Here is a 19,759-nt window from a genome sequence, read left to right on the forward strand (position 1 = left end):
GGAAATACAAATTGGCAACATATAGAGACAGTCCCTACCCAACAGTGGGCTCACAGTCTAAAAGGGGGAGACAGAGAACAAAACCAAACATACTAACAAAATAAAATAAATAGAATATATATATTTACAAATAAAATAAATAAATAGAGTAAAAAATATGTACAAACATATATACATATATACAGGTGCTGTGGGGAAGGGAAGGAGGTAAGATGGGGGGGATGGAGAGGGGGACGAGGGGGAGAGGAAGGAAGGGGCTCAGTCTGGGAAGGCCTCCTGGAGGAGGTGAGCTCTCAGCAGGGCCTTGAAGGGAGGAAGAGAGCTAGCTTGGCGGATGGGCAGAGGGAGGGCATTCCAGGCCTGGGGGATGACGTGGGCCGGGGGTCGATGGCGGGACAGGCGAGAGTGAGGTACAGTGAGGAGATCAGCAGTGGAGGAGCGGAGGGTGCGGACTGGGCTGTAGAAGGAGAGAAGGGAGGTGAGGTAGGAGGGGGCGAGGTGATGGACAGCCTTGAAGCCCAGGGTGAGGAGTTTCTGCCTGATGCGCAGATTGATTGGTAGCCACTGGAGATTTTTGAGGAGGGGAGTGATATGCCCAGAGCGTTTCTGGACATAAATACGATTGAATGAGACCTGCACCTACACCAGAGCAGGCATAGCCTGGGGACTGTGGATGTAGAGGAAAGATTTCTTTTTCTTCTGAAGGTGTGATTATGACAAGCTTACTAGTGTCAGGTAGCTTCATGGCTTGATTGTTCAATCAATGGCATTTATTGTTGTGGTCAGGGAATGTGTTTGTTCTTTGTTATACTGTATGCCCCCCACGCGCTTACTACAGTGCTCTGCACACCATAAGTGCTCAATAAATATGACTGAATGAATTGAGCACTTACTATTTGCAGAACACTGTACTAAGGGCTTGGGAGAGTACAATAAAACAAAATTAGTAACCGAATTAGCATACACATACCCTGCTAATAACGAGCTTAGAGGCTAGCGAGGGGATAGACATTAATACAAATAGATTATTCATTTACAATATAGAATTTAAAGATATGTACATAAGTGCTGTGGGGCTGGGGTTGGGGCAAATATCAAATGAATTTGGAAGCATTTATATTTGGATGGAAAATAAAGTGAGTGTGATTTAGTACGTGGAACTTCTAGCACTAGTGGAAGTCACTCAGTCAATCGTATTTATTGAGTACTTCCTGTGTGCAGAGCACTTCATGGCGTAGTGGATAGAGCACAGGCCTGGGGGTCAGAAGGTCATGGGTTCTAATCCTGGCTCTGCCACTTGTCTGCTGTGTGACCTTAAGCAAGTCACTGCTCTGGGCCTCAGTTACCTCATCTGTAAAATGGGAATTGAGACTATGAGCCTCAAGTGGGACAGTGACTTGTGTCCAACTCAGTTTGCTTGTAACCATCCCACTGCTTAGTACAGTGCCTGACACATAGTAAGCACTTAAATACTACAATCAACATCTACACTGCACTAAGCACTCGGGAGAGTACAAAATAACAATAAACAGACATTCCAAGGCAGGCCCTTTTTCAAAGAAGAAAATGTTGTCAAACTCTTAATCTGAAACTCCAAGTGCACTACACTGGCTATCTTTTACAAGTTTTTTGGGAGAATTAAATCAATTAGACCAGGTGCCAATGCTACCCTATACAACACAAACCTATTCACTTCATAAAAGGATTTTTAATGCCTTCCATAAGTTCCGTCAACATAAACTCTATCAAATACTTAGTGAGCATGAGTCATTCATGGGAGATGAATGGGTTTCAGCTCAGATTATTATGCTGATGCTCTGTAAATTTCCCAGAACAGCTCATTGGGGAGAGTGGGATGGGTTAGGACAGGACCTGGGAAAGGTCAAAAGTGACAGGAGAGGAGAACTTGGAAAGGGCCAGCAGAGAAAAGTCCCTCGCATTATATGTTTTTCTAATAGTGAGCCCACTTATACAACTATACTGGGTTTGAATCCTGGCTCCACCGCTTGTCTGCTCTGCAACTTTGGGCAAGTCACTTTGCTTCCCATTCATTCAATCATATTTATTGAGCGCTTACTGTGTGCAGAGCACTGTACTAAGCGCTTGCCTCGGTGCCTCAGCTACCTCATCTGGAAAATGGGATTAACACTGTGAGCCTCATGTACGACAGGGATAGGGTCCAACCCGATTTGCTTGTATTCACCCCAGCACTTAGTACAGGGCCTATTATTACTATTATTACTACTAATAATACCATTTTTAAAAAAGCACTAGCTCAACATTTTTTGCAACAAGTAACACTAAAAAATAAACAGGGTTATCTCTCCTGTCATCCCAGCTCCAACCGCACCCTCCCTGTATATGGAAAAAAGCTGCTAAAAACCTATTTTACATGCTTTTATATATCTTACTAACAGGGAAAGTTATTTGGACTCCCCTTGGTGCTTAGTACAGTGCTTTGTGCATGGAAAGTGCTCAATAAATGTCATTGATGGATTAATTAAAGTGGATTCATAAGTAAGACCCTTGCCCTGGCACTGGCCCAAGCCTCACTGGCTGGCAAATAGTGAGAGGCTGTTCCAGTGCCCAGAGATGGACCCTCTTGTCAATCATATTTATTTAGTGCTTACTATGTGCAGAGCACTGTACTAAGAACTTGGGAGAGTGCAATATAACAGATACATTCCCTGCAACAACAAGCTTACAGTCTAGAGGGTAAATTGTCAAAGGGAAGAGCTATGTGTGGGTTTGTGTGCATGCACAGGCATGTGGAAAGGCCAGAGGGAAGAGATCCCAGGACCAAGATGTTGTGAAGGCCATCCCTCTCTGAGTTGGGAGTCAGCATACTCCCTCTTCTAGGTCTCCCCATCCCCACTGTTTCCTCTGGGCCCAGTGAGGAGCGGGGAAGGAGGAATATTGGCCTCTCAAGTCCTTCCACCCCTCCAAGCTCCCACACCCTCCCTCGTGCTAGTTCTGTGTTGGAAGCAATCAGGCTGGACACTAGCCATATGGAGGGATGGGAGAGCAGGCAGGGGAAAGAGCAATTACTTTGCTACACTGTCTTCCCCAAAGTTGGGCTGGCTATCCTGACTTTCCTTTTAATGATAATAATAATAATAATAATAATAATAATTATGGTATTTGTTAAGCGCTTACTATGTGCAAAGCACTGTTCTAAGCACTGGGGTAGATATAATAATGATAATAATAATAATAATAATAATAGCATTTGTTAAGCGCTGACTGTGTGCAAAGCACTGTTCTAAGCGCTGGAGGGGATATCAGGTTGTCCCACGTGGGGCTGACAGTTTTAATCCCCATTTTACAGATGAGGTAACTGAAGCTCAGAGAAGGTAAGTGACTTGCCCAAGGTCACACAGCAGAACTGTAGCAGAGCCAGGATTCAAACCCATGACTTCTGACTCCCAAGCCTGTGCTCTTTCCACTGAGTCACGCTACAAAATAATCAGATTGTCCCACTTGGCACTCACAGTCTTAATCCCCATTTTACAGATGAGGTAACTGAGGCACAGAGAAGTGAAGTGACTGGCCCAAAGTCACATAGCTGATAAGTGGTGGAGCCACAACCTCTGACTTCTGATTCCCAAGCCAGTGCTCTTTCCACTAAGCCACGTTGCTTCCAAATTCATCTCCTAGACAATTTAGACTCTCTATCACCATCTGGAACATTGTGTGCATTCTTCAGAGGGCTGGGGAAATGCAATCTGTCTTCCCTGCCAAACAGCTCAAGAGGAACTTTAAAAAATGACATCTGAGAGAGGACAATTGCTCTCCCAGTGCTAAGTCCTTTCACTGCATCTGACTGCATTATTCCCACTAGACTATATGATTTTTTTAATGGTATTTATTAAGTGCTTACTATGTGCCAGGCGCTGGGGTAGATACAAGTTAATAAGGGTGTACTCAGTCCCTGTCCCACATATGGCTCACAGCCTTAATCCCCCTCTTTTACAGATAAGGGAACTGAGGCACAAAGAAGTGAAGTGACTTTCCCAAGGTCACACAGGAGGCAAGTAGAAGAGCTGGAATTAGAAGCCAAGTCCAACTGACTCCCAGGACCATGCTCTATCTACTAGGCCACACTGCTTCCTTGCTGCTCACTGTGAGCAGGGAATGTGTCTACAAATTCTGTTATACTGTAGTCTCCCAAGCACTTAGTATAGTGCTCTTCACAAAGTAAGCACTCAATAAATATGATTGATTGATAGACTGCAATCTGTGGGGCAGCAGGCTAGTTTTAAATAATTGGTTGATGGTTTCAGCAAAGAGTGTTCCCTGTTGGCACAGCCAAGGCCACAGAGATCAATTCAATCGTATTCATTGAGCGCACACCATGTGCAAAGGACCATACCCAGAGCTTGGAAGAGTACAATATAACACTAAACAGACACATTCCCTGCCCACCATGAGCTTACAGTCTAGAGGAGGAGACAAACATTAATATAAATTCCTACTTTGACCTCAATCTCTAAGGGGATCAATTATCTGTCCAAGTTTTATTTACCCTATCTGAGAAACAGGCACCATCATTAAAAACAAGCAAAAAATGCCAACTGCACATCAAGTAGTCAGACTTAATTAGTGCCTGGAAGGTGTTTTGAGATAAAATGATGCCATATTCACGAAAGTATCTTCATTCCCATTTGTCATCTATTGGCTTACACATACCTGAGAGAAGAGGTGTGGATGAAGCAGCCATAGGGTTTTCCTGTGAAACTTGGCTTGTCTTCTGAGTTGGCAGCTCTGTTCTGAGCGATTGGTGAAGAAAGATGAGTTCCTGTCCTTCTACCTGAATTCTTCCAAGATTCAGTAATTTGGAGTGCAGGTCCCCATTGTAGGGATGGAGTCCAGTGAGGATTCTGAAAATTGAATTTGAGCTCCAGAACCAGTTGGATTATGACCTCTCACTTTATATTAATAATTACAGTATTTGATAAGCATTTGGTATATGCCAAGCACTGTTAGATACACTGAAGTAAATACAAGATCATTAAGTTAGGCACAGTTCCAGTTTCACATGGAGCTTACAGTCTAAATGGGAAGGAAAACAGGTATTTAATCTCCATTTTATCAATGAGGAAACTGAGGCATAGAGGAGTAAAGTCACTTGTCCAAGGTCACCCAGTAGGCAAGTGGTGGAGCCTGGAATAGAACTCAGTTCTCTTGACCCTCCATTCTGTGCCCTACTAGGTAGGGTGCTTCTTCAGTTAAATGGCGAGAGGAGGACTGACAGCAAAAAATGCTTAAGAAAATTGTCAGAGAGATAGGCAGAGAACAGGAGAGCACCTTGCTGTGAAACCAAGGTAGGTTGGAGAGGGATTTTATGAGGAGAAGGTGGCCAACAGTGTTGAAGACAGGCAGGAAGTTGAGAAAATTAGAGCAGAGCCTGCTAGATTTTAGACAGATGGAGGTGCCTGAAGACGGTGAGGTCTGTGGTCTCAGGAGAGTGAAGGAGGTAAGTTCAGGTTACAAGAGGCTCTAGTAGAGTTGGTGAAGGCAGGGTGCATAATAAAGCCTTTTTAAGGAGTTCAGGCAGGAATAGAAGGAGAGAGAAGGAGATCATCATCATCATCAACATCATCATCAATGGTTTTTATTGAAAGCTTAATATGAGAGCTGCAATGGGGCTGAAGAAAGACTTTCTTAGAATCAGAAAATCTGAATTTGTTTGAAGCAAGAGGGGAAGGGACCAATTTAAGTGGTGGCTAAAAATAGCAGAGAGAGAGTGGGGAAGAGGGGAGGAATAATAAGAACAAGTGAGGGAAGGGAGGGTCAGAGGCATGTCTTGTCTTATGTCATGTTTCCGACCAACACCACACACATATCTCCATGAGAACGCCCCACTCTCCAACTGCAATCATTCTGGTAGTGTAACCATAGAGTTTTCTTGGTAGAAATATGGAAGTGTTTACCATTGCCACCTTCTGCACCATAAACTCAAGTCTCCACCCTCGATTCTCTCCCTTGCCGCTGCTGCCCAGCATGGGTGAGTTTTGACTTGTAGCCTTCCACTCGCTAGCCACTGCCCAAGCTAGGAATGGAAGGGGTGTAATAATGATGGCATTTATTAAGTACTTACTATGCGCAAAGCACTGTTCTAAGCACTGGGGAGATTACAAGGTGAGCAGGTTGTCCCACTTGGGGCTCACAGTCTTAGTCCCCATTTTACAGATGGGGTAACTGAGGCACAGAGAAGTTAAGTGACTTGCCCAAAGTCACACAGCTGACAATTGGCAGAGCCGGAATTTGAACCCATGACCTCTAACTCCAAAGCCCGGGCTCTTTCCAATGAGCCACGCTACTTCTCAAGCAGAGGGTATGCCTCTGCTTGACTCTCCCTCACGTAGCTGAGGTTGGTAGAGTACTGGAAACTCTCCAGGTGTGGCCCTGAGGGGCCAGAGGCATCAGTGGAGGGGTTATATTTGGGGAGTAAGGGAGCTCTCTTGAGAGATAACAAGAAGGAAGATAATGTGGGTGGCAGGAGAGGAAGTGGCCCTTGGGGACATTTATTTACATCAAATCAATCAATCAATGAATAGCAGCGTGGCCTCATGAATCAAGCACAGGTCTGGGAGTCAGAAAGACTTGGGTTCTAATCCCAACTCTGATACTTGCCTGCTGTTTGACCTTGGGCAAGTCACTTGACTTCTCTGGACCTCATTTACTTCATCTGCAAAATGAGGAATAATCAATCAATCAATCGTATTTATTGAGCGCTTACTGTGTGCAGAGCACTGTACTAAGCGCTTGGGAAGTACAAGTCGGCAACATATAGAGACAGTCCCTACCCAGCAGCAGGCTCACAGTCTAGAAGGGGGAGACAGAGAACAAAACCATACTAACAAAATAAAATAAACAGAATAGATATGTACAAGTAAGATAAATAGAGTAATAAATATGTACAAACATACATACATATATACAGGTGCTGTGGGGAAGGGAAGGAGGTAAGATGGGGGGATGGAGGGGGGAAGGGGGAGAGGAAGGAAGGGGCTCAGTCTGGGAAGGCCTCCTGGAGGAGGTGAGCTCTCAGTAGGGCCTTGAAGGGAGGAAGAGAGTTAACTTGGCGGATGGGCAGAGGGAGGGCATTCCAGGCCAGGGGGATGACGTGGGCCGGGGGGCGATGGCGGGACAGGCGAGAACGAGGCATGGTGAGGAGATTAGCGGCAGAGGAGCAGAGGGTGCGGGGTGGGCTGTAGAAGGAGAGAAGGGAGGTGAGGTAGGAGGGGGCAAGGTGATGGACAGCCTTATAGCCGAGGGTGAGGAGTTTCTGCCTGATGCGCAGATTGATTGGTAGCCACTGGAGATTTTTGAGGAGGGGAGTAACATGCCCAGAGCATTTCTGGACAAAGACAATCCAGGCAGCAGCATGAAGTATGGATTGAACTGGGGAGAGACACGAGGATGGGAGATCAGAGAGAAGGCTGATGCAGTAGTCCGGACGGGATAGGATGAGAGCTTGAACAAGCAGGGCAGCGGTTTGGATGGAGAGGAAAGGGTGGATCTTGGCAATGTTGCGGAGCTGAGACTGGCAGGTTTTGGTGACGGCTTGGATGTGAGGGGTGAATGAGAGAGCGGAGTCGAGGATGACACCAAGGTTGCGGGCTTGTGAGATGGGAAGGATGGTAGTGCCGTCAACAGAGATGGGAAAGTCAGGGACAGGGCAGGGTTTGGGAGGGAAGACAAGGAGTTCAGTCTTGGACATGTTGAGTTTTAGGTGGCGGGCAGACATCCAGATGGAGATGTCCTGAAGGCAGGAGGAGATGCGAGCCTGGAGAGAGGGGGAGAGAGCAGGGGCAGAGATGTAGATCTGGGTGTAGAATGTAGAATAATGTAGAATAAGACTGTGAGCCCCATGTGGGACACGGACTGTGTCCAACCTGATTAGCTTGTATCTACCCCTGCACTTAGTAGTGTCTGGCATATAGAAAACACTTAACAAATACCATATAAAATGGCATTTACTGAGTACTTACTGTGTGCAGAAAGGGCACATCTCACCTACACAAGTTTCTGGAGCTAAATTGTGTTACTCTCTGATCATTTTTCTTTTCACTTTTATCTTTAAAACAGGAGGGCTGCATTCACAGAGGCAGATCATTTGTGAGAGGGCTTTATCAAGATCAGAATTCGTCAGCACAACCTTCAGATGACCATCTCAGCTCAGTCCACTTGACTCACTGGGAAAAGACAGAACATCCCTCTAGAGAGGGGAAAGGCTGGGAGCAGAGAAAATGGAAAGAACTTACCTGGTTTACTCACAAAAAATACTTCCCCTGTCCTTCTGAAACCTGGGGCTTCTATGTTGCCAGCAACCTACATCCCAACTACTTTCCCAGTGGCGAAGAAAGATCCACTGTTCCAATGCTGGGGACAACAAATGCCACAGACTCAGATCTGACCTCCTACCCTTCTCACCTTTCCCCTTGCCTAACTTCACACACACACCCCTCTCCTGTGATTGCAGGGTGGCACGCTTCCGCATCCTCAAGCCTACGGTTTTTAAAGTTATCAAATTACTCACACAACCACTGGAAACTCAGGACAAAGCTGCCCTTCCCAGGAGACTATCATGTCCCGCTCCCAACCTCCCCTTCTTTTCCTTATCGTTTCTGCTTCAGACAAGCGATGTTTCTAGCTTCTCTAGACTGTAAGCTTGGTGTGGGCAGTGAGCGTGTTTGCCAACTCTGCTGAATTGTACTCTCCCAAGCATTTAGTATGATGCTCTGAGCATAGTAAGTCTCAACAAATGCCACTGATGATAAAGTGAGGTGTTTTACCCTCAGACTACCCCCTTAGGTGAGCGTGACAACAGAAATTTTCACTAAATAAGAACAGGATAGTCAAGAGGACCTGTCCCAGCTAAACAATCATATTTAGATTGATAAATATGGAGAAGCAGCATGGTTCAGTGGAAAGAGCGCGGGCTTTGGAGTCAGAGGTCATGGGTTCAAATCCTGACTCTGCCACTTGCCAGCTGTGTGACTTTGGGCAAGTCACTTAACTTCTCTGTGCCTCAGTTACCTCATCTGTAAAATGAGGATGAAGACTGTGAGCCCCACGTGGGACAACCTGATTACCTTGTAACCTCCCCAGCGCTTAGAACAGTGCTTTGCACATAGTAAGTGCTTAAATAAATGTTATTATTATCATTATTATTTAGTGAGTGCTTTCCGTGTGGCGAGCACTGTACTAGGTACTTGGGAGAGTTCAACAATAAACTGACACATTCCCTGCCCACAATGAGCTTACAGTCTAGAGGATATTAAAATAATAATAATAATAATGGTATCTGTTAAGTGCTTACTATGTGCTGAAGAGTTGGTAGAAACATACTGGCCTACAACAAGCTCAGTCTAGAGGGAGAGTCCAGTTCTTCCACTTGCCTGTTGTATGACATCAGGCAAATCACTGAACTTTTCTGTGCCTTAGTTTCCACATCTATAGAATGAAGACTCAATACCTGTTCTCCTCCTACTTCTCCTTCTCCGCTCGGAGAAGCAGCGTGGCTCAGTGGAAAGAGCATGGGCTTTGGAGTCAGAGGTCATGGGTTCAAATCCCGGCTCTGCCAATTGTCAGCTATGTGATTGGGCAAGTCACTTAACTTCTCTGTGCCTCAGTTACCTCATCTGTAAAATGGGGATTAAAACTGTGAGCTCCCCGTGGGACAACCTGATCACCTTGTAACCTCCCCAGCGCTTAAAACAGTGCTTTGCACATAGTAAGCGCTTAACAAATATCATCATTATTATTATTATTATTACTTAGACTGTGAGCCCCATGTGGTGCAGGGACTATATTGCAATTAATTGTCTTGTATCTACCTCAGCACTCAGTTAAGCATACAAGTGCTGAACAAATACCACAATTATTATTGAAGCCAGCCATTTTGGCCCAGTGGAGACAAATGCCTACCTCTGTGATATGTGCTAAGTTGCCTCTGATCTAGCCTTTCAACCACAACCCAAATGCTCAGCAAATGAAGAGAAGGACACTGGTGAATATTCCCAATTACAACAGAGATTTTCTAACCAGAATTTTTCTTCAATCTTTTCCTCTTGAAGAAATACCAACACTAAGATCCCTAATCAAATGACAGAACAGAATAATCGCTCAAAAAGGCCTTCTAATCAAATAATGGCATTGATTTCTTATTCTGGGCAGAGTAACGTACTAGGGACTTGGAAAAATATAAAACAGATGGAATCTGTGCTCTCAAGGGATTTATAAGCCAAAGTGGGAGACAGACAATAAAATAAGTTAAATGTAGGGGGAAGCAACAGAAGTTAACAATATGTAATAGTAAATAATAATTATGGTATCTGTTTAGTGCTTACCATGTGCCAGGCACTGCATTAAGTGCTGGGGTAGATACAAGCCAAATCAGTTTGGACACAGTCCCTTTGCCACATAAGGCTCATAGTCTCAATACCCATTTTACAGTAGCACAGGTCACACAGCACACAAGTACAAAAGTGCTGTGGGGGAAAACTAATGGGTTCCCTATAAAGGTTCAAGAGTGTCCACCCTAGTCCCAGCTGATGGTTTGTAGCGGGATTTCCCAGGAAGATTTCAAACCAAAGGGCTATGCACAGAACCACTAACCTGTCCAGACATGTAACATAAAATCCTTCCTTGGAGGCATGATTCTTGCTGACTTTCCCCTCCATGGGTGGAGAGACTGGTTGCCAACAAGGTGTGAGTTGCTCCAAAGGCAAGGCTTTCTAGGAATTGGATATTTTCTTTTTACCTTTAAAGGCAGTTCTCAGAGAGGTGCATTTTGTTCTTGCTACAATGTGAATAGAAAAAAAAAACAATCGTATTTATTGAGCACTGACTGCGTGCAGAGCACACAGTGGTATTTGTTACATGCTTAGTATGTGCCAAGCACTGAACTAAGCTCTGGATTGGATACAATATGTGCAGATTGGACAGAATTCTGTTCACATGAGGCTCAGTTAGGAGAGACAACAGGTAATTAATCCCCATTCTACAGGCAAGAAACTGAAGCACCAATAAGCTAAGTGACTTGTTCATGGTCACATCAGGCACAGCTTCAACTATCATCTCTACGCTGATGACACCCAAATCTACATCTCTGCCCCTGCGCTTTCTCCCTCCCTTCAATCAATCAATCAATCGTATTTATTGAGCGCTTACTATGTGCAGAGCACTGTACTAAGCGCTTGGGAAGTACAAATTGGCAACACATAGAGACAGTCCCTACCCAACAGTGGGCTCACAGTCTAAAAGGGGGAGACAGAGAACAGAACCAAACATACCAACAAAATAAAATAGGATAGAAATGTACAAGTAAAATAAATAAATAAATAAATAAATAAATAGAGTAATAAATATGTTTCAGGCTCATGTCTCCTCCTGCCTTCACGACATCTCCATCTGCCCGCCATCTAAACCCAGTATGTCCAAGACTGAACTCCTTATCTTCCCTCCCAAACCCTGCCCTCTCCCTGACTTTCCCGTCACTGTAGATGGCACTACCATCCTTCCCGTCTCACAAGCCTGCAACCTTGGTGTCATCCTTGACTCTGCTCTCTCGTTCACCCCTCACATCCAATCTGTCACCAAAAACTGCCGGTCTCACCTCCGCAACATCGCCAAAATCCACTCTTTCCTCTCCATCCAAACCGCTACCCTGCTGGTTCAATCTCTCATCCTATCCTGACTGGATTACTGCATCAGCCTCCTCTCTGATCTCCCTTCCTCCTGTCTCTCCCCATTTCAATCTACACTTCACGCTGCTGCCCGTATCATCTTTTTGCAGAAATGCTTTGGGCATGTTACTCCCCTCCTCAAAAATCTCCAGTGGCTACCAGTCAACCTACGCATCAGGCAAAAACTCCTCACTCTCGGCTTCAAGGCTCTCCATCACCTCACCCCCTCCTACCTCATCTCCCTTCTTTCCTTCTACAGCCCAGCCCGCACCCTCCGCTCCTCTGCCACTAACGTCCTCACTGTGCCTCGGTCTTGCCTGTCCCGCCATCGACCCCCAGCCCACATCCTCCCCCACAAAGCTGGCTCTCTTCCTCCCTTCAAAGCCCTACTGAGAGCTCACATCCTCCAGGAGGCCTTCCCAGACTGAGCCCCCTCCTTCCCCTCCCCCTCGCCATCCTCCCCACCCTACCTCCTTTCCCTCCCCACAGCACCTGTATATATGTTTGTACAGATTAATTACTGTATTTATTTTACTTGTACATATTTACTATTCTATTTATTTTATTTTGTTAATATGTTTTGTTTTGTTGTCTGTCCCCCACTTCTAGACTGTGAGTCTGCTGTTGGATAGGGACCGTCTCTATATGTTGCCAACTTGTACTTCCCAAGCGCTTAGTACAGTGCTCTGCACACAGGAAGCACTCAATACGATTGAATGAATGAATGAAAGTGGGATTAGAACCTGGGTCTCCTGACTCCCAGACTTGTGCTCTTTCCATTAGGCAATATTGCTTCTTGGACAAGCCATGATTCAGCAGAGTTGACCTTCTGAAAGAGATAGAAGCAAACTGCCGTGAAAATGCACCATAACCTCTTTTGGCCATGTGGTTGCCTTCTCCTGGTTGGAACCCTAGCTAGACTTTTCCACCACTGCTCAGCTCAGTCCTGATCTCTATCACTGCCCATCACATTCAGACATTGCCTCTGATGATTACTGTTATCTTTGGGCAACAATCAACAGGATTTCTTGAGCATCTATACTGTAGGGAACACCACCTGGTGCTTAGAAAAGTACAAAAACAGAGGAAGCTAACCCTGTCCTAGAGGAGTCTATAATCTAATGAGAAGCAGCATGGCCTAATGGAAACAGCACAGGCCTGGTAGTCACAGGACCTGGGTTCCAATCCCAGCTCCGCCACTTGTCTGCTGTGTGACCACTGGCACAGTACTTTTTAAAAAAATGGTACTTGTTAAGTGCTTACTGTGTACAAGGCACTGTACTAAGTGCTGGGGTAGGTGCAAGATAATCATGTTGGACCATAGTCCGTGTCCCACATGGGGCTCAGTCTTCAGTCCCCACTTGACAAATGAAGTAACTGAGACATAGAGAAGTTAAGTGACTTCCCAAGACCACACAGCAGACAATAATAATAATAATTGGCATTTGTTAAGCGCTTACTATGTGCAAAGCACTGTTCTAAGCACTGGGGAGGCTACAGGGTGATCAGGTTGCCCCACGTGGGGCTCAGTCTTAATCCCCATTTTACAGATGAGGTAACTGAGGCCCAGAGAAGTTAAGTGACTTGCCCAAGATCACACAGCAGACAAGTGGTGGAGTCGGGATTCGAACCCATGACCCCTGACTCCAAAGCCAGGGCTCTTTCCACTGAGCTACGCTGCTTCTCTAAGTGGAGGATCCAGGATTAGAATCCAGGTGCTCAGACTCCCGGGCCCATGCTCTTTCCAGTAGGTCACATTGTTTCTCTGTGCCTGTTTCCCCAAATATAAAATGGATATTCGATAACTGTCTCCCTCCTACCTAGACTGTGAGCAGCCTCAAGTGGGAGAGGGACTGTGTCCAAACTGATGAATGATTATCTACCCCAGTATTTAACTTATAATAAGCTCTTAAATACAATAATAATGATAGTAATAATGGGGATAAATGTAATTTACAACCAATTATAAGCCAGCAATCTTTCCTTACTGGAGGCTTCTAACTTGCCCTTTGATTTGTAGCTGCTTTTTGTAGAAGTGACCATCGTTCACAACTGTTTCTGTTTTGTAAGCTGCCAAAACCCCGTGAAACACTGTCTGATTGGTATTTGGCTATGTGATCTATTTGTGCTGTTCCCTAGCACAATTCATGCCATACTCCTTCAACTTGCAACACTCCACATGTGGGTGGAAAAGAACACGACAACCACAATAACTAGACTATGCTGCTACATTTTTTATATTGGGATTCCAAAGTTGTTTCATCTCTTGCAAAGTAAAGAAAGAAGAATCTGATAGGTATATGTCAATCTTTATTGTCATTTAAGATTTAATATCCAGGAAGCTCAGGAGGCTTAAAGACCAACAGATAACTGACAAGTCGAAATGGGTTTCGCATGTCGGGATAGGTTTATCATAAAACCCTTAGCTTCTTGGTGGACAACTGTGAGTTTAGAAAACACAAGTTAATGCACAAATTTGGAAAAAATGGACCTTCTGATTATCGAAGAGGCTGGATGAGTTAGATAAGTGTTCACTGGGATCCTCATAGAGACTGGTGAGAGAAATTTCCCTCTGAGCCCTTATTACAAAGCATTTTTATCAAGAAATTCACAAAATAAAATATACAAATAAAAGAGAGTTCATTTCAAAAGGTTCCTTGAGAATCACTGTACAGTTTGTAACAATTTATAAGTTGCTTCTACATACTCTTTCATTTGGTGTAAAACATTTATACACATTCTTTACAATTTGTACATATATTAAATGGCTGTATCATAAACACTGTCCTATGGAATTTTATTAAAGGAAATTTGAGGGGGGAATTATTAATAAAGCATAAACAAAAACCCGGATGTAGAGCAGCCAACCTCATGTGCGTTTTATGGTTTGTTTTTGGTTTTCTCTTTCTTGGGCATGTCTGAAAAATGGTAGCATTGTGTGTAAGGCAACTAGTGACGAGGCACCACAACCACCCTCTGTGAGGGAGCTGCCTCTTACTAAATCGGAAGGGGAGGAATTATTTGTCAAAGCTGCAGTTCAGCTTCCTGGCTTGCTTATGGTATTAAGTGAAGTTCAGCATAATAATACAACAGTGTAGGTAGAAATTAAGGCTATTTGTAGGATTCAGCCAATGAAAAAAGCATTTGCCCCAAAGATTACTGATAACCAGTATATTGCCACCCAGGCAGACCTCTACAGGCATTTTCCATTGGTCAGGGTGCGGGGGAAGGTCATTTTGCTCTGCTGATCACCACAGGCTGAATGGCCTCTGATCTTGGTGGAAAGAGAATAACAGCCAAAGGCTCCTGCAGAATGCGAAGATCAGAGCTGAAAAGCAAACTCCTGATTCTGATCCTAAGGCCATAACTAGTGGGCCTCGCCATCACCAGTGCTTCTCAGATCTCGCGAAAGGGAAACACCTCCACCTCATGAAGCAGGATAACAAATGAAAGGAAGGTGGGGGAATGAGGGACAAAGAAGGTTGAGTGCATGGATTATTTATAGCCTGCTGCAGAGGAGTGTGCGCAAATAAAGCCTCTTAGTCATTTGAAAGGGCTGAAGTGAGAGCATTACCAGACTTCCTTGTCTTGCTATTCCTCACAGTGTGCATTCCCTATTCCAGAACCCCAAGGAAAAATGAGTAAGTGAAAACAGAAGCTTTAGTCCTTGTATTAAAAGTTAACTGGAATACTGAACACTCTTCAAAAATGTGCGAGGGGGAGTAGGGAGATGGATGAGGAAGGAGATGTAAAGTTCGTTTTCTTCAATCGGTTTTACTGGATTCTCTTTCAGAAATAAGGGGTGGCCCATGCTTAGAGAGAGAGGGGCCCTAACAAGAACCCCAAGATGCAAGATATGGATCTTATAAACAAAGGAAATGTGAGGGAATTTTACTTAATGGCAGATAGGAATTCCAAAAACTGTGGAGCTATAAAAATATAACAAACATATATTTCTTTATTCTGGAATATTTTAAATTTTTTAGAGAAAGAAATTACTCTTTATGTGACTTGTCAATAAGGAGTCTGTATGAAAAAAATCTCCAGTTTTTGACAATCTTAAACGCCTTCTAATGGTGGAGACAATTTCCATTTGCTTTAAATAATGTCTTAGGGAAAAAAGGAACTTCAAAGATCCCCATCGTAAATAACGGATGCATATAGGTGTTAGTAAAGAATATATCTTAAATATTTTTTTTCACAACCCGAGATTTTTGCGTTCTTTTTGAGGGGGGATGTGATGAGAGGGTGGGGAGGAGGGAGAGAAGGAAGAACTTGAAATTGCATTGCCCCAGGACAGGAAGAAGCACTTCGGAGTTTCTTTATGTTCCCTTCTCTGCTCAGTCTTACATCACCAGTCTTACATCACCGGAAAGCGGCCGAGTGCCTGTCTCAGCTTTTCTGCAATCTGGGGGAGGTGGGAAGAAAATGGTAGTGAATTATACGTGGATTTAATCAATCGCTTAATCATATTTATTGAGTACAATAAGTATGGAGAGCACTAAGTGCTTGGGAGAGTACAGTATAACAGAGTTGGTAGACATGTTCCCCACCCACAAGCTTACAGTTTTTATTTCATCTGCTTCTACTTTATTCTAAATGATCACCGACCCCGAAATCACCCACACTGGGGAAGGGGTGTATGTTTGGGACAGAGGCACTCAAACCTACCACAGTGTTTTTGGTGGGACAACTTGGCTCCTGTAACCCATTTACCTGAATTTTTCTGGCCTTCGGGAGTCTCAAGCTCATTGTGAATTCCACCCTCCACAAATAGTCACTGTTAAATGTGCTTAATTACTCACCAAATCAAAACATTTTTGGTGATTGTTTTGAGAACAAATCATAGACGAAAACAACCAAATATGTGAGCCTTTTCCTAATAGATAATTATGGCATTTGTTTAGCACTTACTATTTGTCTGGACTAAGTGCTGGAGTAGATATAAGATAAACAGATAGGAAAACAGGGCCTGGTGCTGAGTCTGTAAGAAACAGTCCCTGTCTCACATGGGGCTCATGGTCTAAGAGGGAGGGAGAACAGACATATAACTCCCATTTGAGAGATAAGGATGCAGAGGAATACAGTTAAACAACTTGCCCAAGGTCACACAGCAAGCAGGTGGTGGAAATGGAAATAAAACCCAGGATTTCTGACCCCTGGACCTGCACTTTCCCCTAGCCTACACTGCTTACTGGGAGCTCACCTCCTCCGGGAGGCCTTTCCAGACTGAGCCCCCTCCTTCCTCTCTCCCTCGTCCCCCTCTTGCCTTCTTCCCTTCACCACAGCACCTGTATATATGTATATATTTTGTACATATTTATTACTCTATTTATTTTACTTGTACATATCTATTCTATTTTTTTTATTTTGTTAATATGTTTGGTTTTTGTTCTCTGTCTCCCCCTTCTAGACTGTGAGCCCACTGTTGGGTACGGACTGTCTCTATATGTTGCCAACTTGTACTTCCCAAGAGCTTAGTACAGTGCTCTGCACACAGTAAGCACTCAATAAATATGATTGATTGATTGACTGATTCTCCCCCACAATTCTTCTGCCTCATTTCAGTGGGTATAGCCAGCTCCCCAACTCCTGGGCCCATGCTCTTTGCACTAGGCCAGGCTGCCAAAATTCTTCTCTTATTTTGGGTGACCGTAGCTAAACACTTGGTTTATGCTCTTCCTAGGGAAAAGAATCTAACTGGTTCTCTGGAATAAATCCCACGTCCCACCATCACCAATGCCTGGAGGAAAGGGAAGAAAGACGTTTTTGCTTCCCTCTCCCCTCTTCCACAAGCTGATTTCAAGGATGGAGAAATGAACAGGTGTCCAAGATGACCCTAGCCCACCAGGACAGAACTCTAGGGTATCTGGAAGCAACCAGGGAAAAAAGAACCCATTAGGGAGAAACAATACTCAGAAGAAAAAGAAAGTGGGGAAATTCTACTTTGTATCTCAGGGTGTTGAATTTGATAGATATTGAATAAAGGAGAAGCTCCTATCACCATGGTGCCCGATAAATATGACTACTTCTTTTTAATGGTATTTGTTAAGTGCTTACTATGTGCCAGGCACTGTACTAAGCACTGCATAGATATGGATAATCTGGCGGGACACAGTCCATGTCTCACTTGGGCTCACATTCTTAATCCCCATTTTACATATGAGGTAATTGAGGCATAACCTCATTACCTTGTATCTACTCCAGGGATTAGTATACTGCCTGGCACATAGTAAGCGTTTAACAAATACCACAATTATTATTATTGTTATTACTATTATTATTGTTATTTTGGGAAGCAGCATTGTGTAGTTGATACAGCACGGGTCTGGGAGTCAGAAGGTCATGGGATCTAATCCCAGCTCTGCCATTTGTCTATGTGACCCTGGGCAAGTCACTTCACTTCCTCCCTCTTCTCCCCCTCCCATCACAGCCACACACACCCAGTGTGAGGAGGGGGCTGGACATTTGACCCTTGGGCCTGCTCTGACTCTTGCTTCTCGACCTGGGCTCTCCCACCCCAGTCCACCGGGACTCCAGGCAGGGTTGGTCCAGGCTGCTGCCAATGTTCCAAGGAAGCCGGGGAATAGAATGAATCGATTAATCATATTTATTGAGCGCTTCTGAGTGCAGAGCACTGTCCTGAACGCTGGGAGGGTATAATAGAACAATATAACAGACATATTTCCTGCCCAAGAAAAGCTTACAGTTAAGAAAGGGAGACAGACGTTAACAGAAATCAATAAATGACGGTCATGGACATAAGTGCTGTGGGGCTGGGAGAGGGAATGAATAAAGGGAGTAAGTCGGGATCGCAGAAGGGAGTGGGAGAAGAGGAAAGGAGGGCTTAGGCAGGGAAGGCCTCTTGGAGGAGATGGGCCTTCAATGAGGCTTCGAAGGTCGGGGGAGAGTTGTCGGATATGAGGAGGGAGGGCGTTCCAGGCCAGAGGCAGGATGTGGGAGAGAGGTCGGCGACGAGATAGACAAGATCAAAGTACAGCGAGTAGGTTGGAGTTAGACGAGTGAAGTTTGTGGGCTGGGTTCTAGTAGAGTGGCAAGGTAAGGTAAGAGGGGGCAGGGTGACTGAGTGTTTTAAAGCCGATGGTGAAGAGTTTCTGTTTGTTGAGGAGGTGGGTGGGCAGCCACTGGAAGTTCTTGAGGAGTGGGAAAGCGTGGACCGAGTGTTTTTGTAGAAAAATGATCCAGGCAGCAGAGCGAAGTACGGACTGGAGTGGGGAGAGACATGAGGCAGGGAGGTCAGCGAGGAGGCTGATACAGAGAAGCAGCGTGGCTCAGTGGAAAGAGCACGGGCTTTGGAGTCAGGGGTCAGGGGTTCAAATCCTGGCTCTGCCAATTGTCAGCTGTGTGACTCTGGGCAAGTCACTTAACTTCTCTGTGCCTCAGTTCCCTCATCTGTAAAATGGGGATTAAGACTGTGAGCCCCCCATGGGACAACCTGATCTCCTTGTAACCTTCCCAGCGCTTAGAACAGTGCTTTACACATAGTAAGCACTTAAATGCCATTATTGTTATTATTATTATTCCTCTGTGCCTCAGTGACCTCATCTGTAAAATGGGGATTGAGCCTGTGAGCCCCATGTGGGACAGGGGACTGTGTCCAACCAGATTTGCTTGTATCCACCCCAGTGTTTAGTACAGTGCCTGGCACATAGTAAGCACTTAACAAATGCCATAATTATTACTATGTGACTTGCCCGAGGACCCAGAGCAGACAAGTGCCGGAACTGTAAATAGAAAACCCAGGTCCTCTGATCCTCTGGCCCATGTTCTTCCAACTAGGCCATGCTGCTTCTTTCAAGATCTAATGGAGTTATCTACAAGGTGCCCATAAATGCTAAGAGCTCACCTCCTCCAGGAGGCCTTTCCAGACTAAGCCCCCTTTTTCTTCTCCTCCTCCCCATCCCCCCGCCCTACCTCATTCCCCTCCCCACAGAACTCATGTATATATTTGTACAGATTTATTACTCTATTTATTTTACTTGTACATATTTACTACTCTATTTGTTAATGTGCATATAGCTTTAATGCTATTTGTTCTGACA

At 44.7% G+C, this 19,759-nt stretch overlaps 1 protein-coding gene across 1 annotated transcript in view; it reads right to left on the minus strand.

Annotated features, from left to right (window-relative positions):
• Positions 1-13,989: 13,989 nt before the first annotated feature.
• SNX9 (sorting nexin 9) overlaps positions 13,990-19,759 on the minus strand; it is a 162,337-nt gene continuing 156,567 nt past the window's right edge. The window contains exon 18 of the mRNA XM_038766702.1: positions 13,990-16,104. Coding sequence (XP_038622630.1) covers positions 16,057-16,104 — 48 coding nt within the window. The 3' untranslated portion in view covers positions 13,990-16,056. The remainder of the gene's footprint in view (positions 16,105-19,759) is intronic.

The sequence above is a fragment of the Tachyglossus aculeatus genome, chromosome 2, assembly GCF_015852505.1.
Source record: "Tachyglossus aculeatus isolate mTacAcu1 chromosome 2, mTacAcu1.pri, whole genome shotgun sequence".
Lineage (NCBI taxonomy): Eukaryota > Metazoa > Chordata > Mammalia > Monotremata > Tachyglossidae > Tachyglossus > Tachyglossus aculeatus.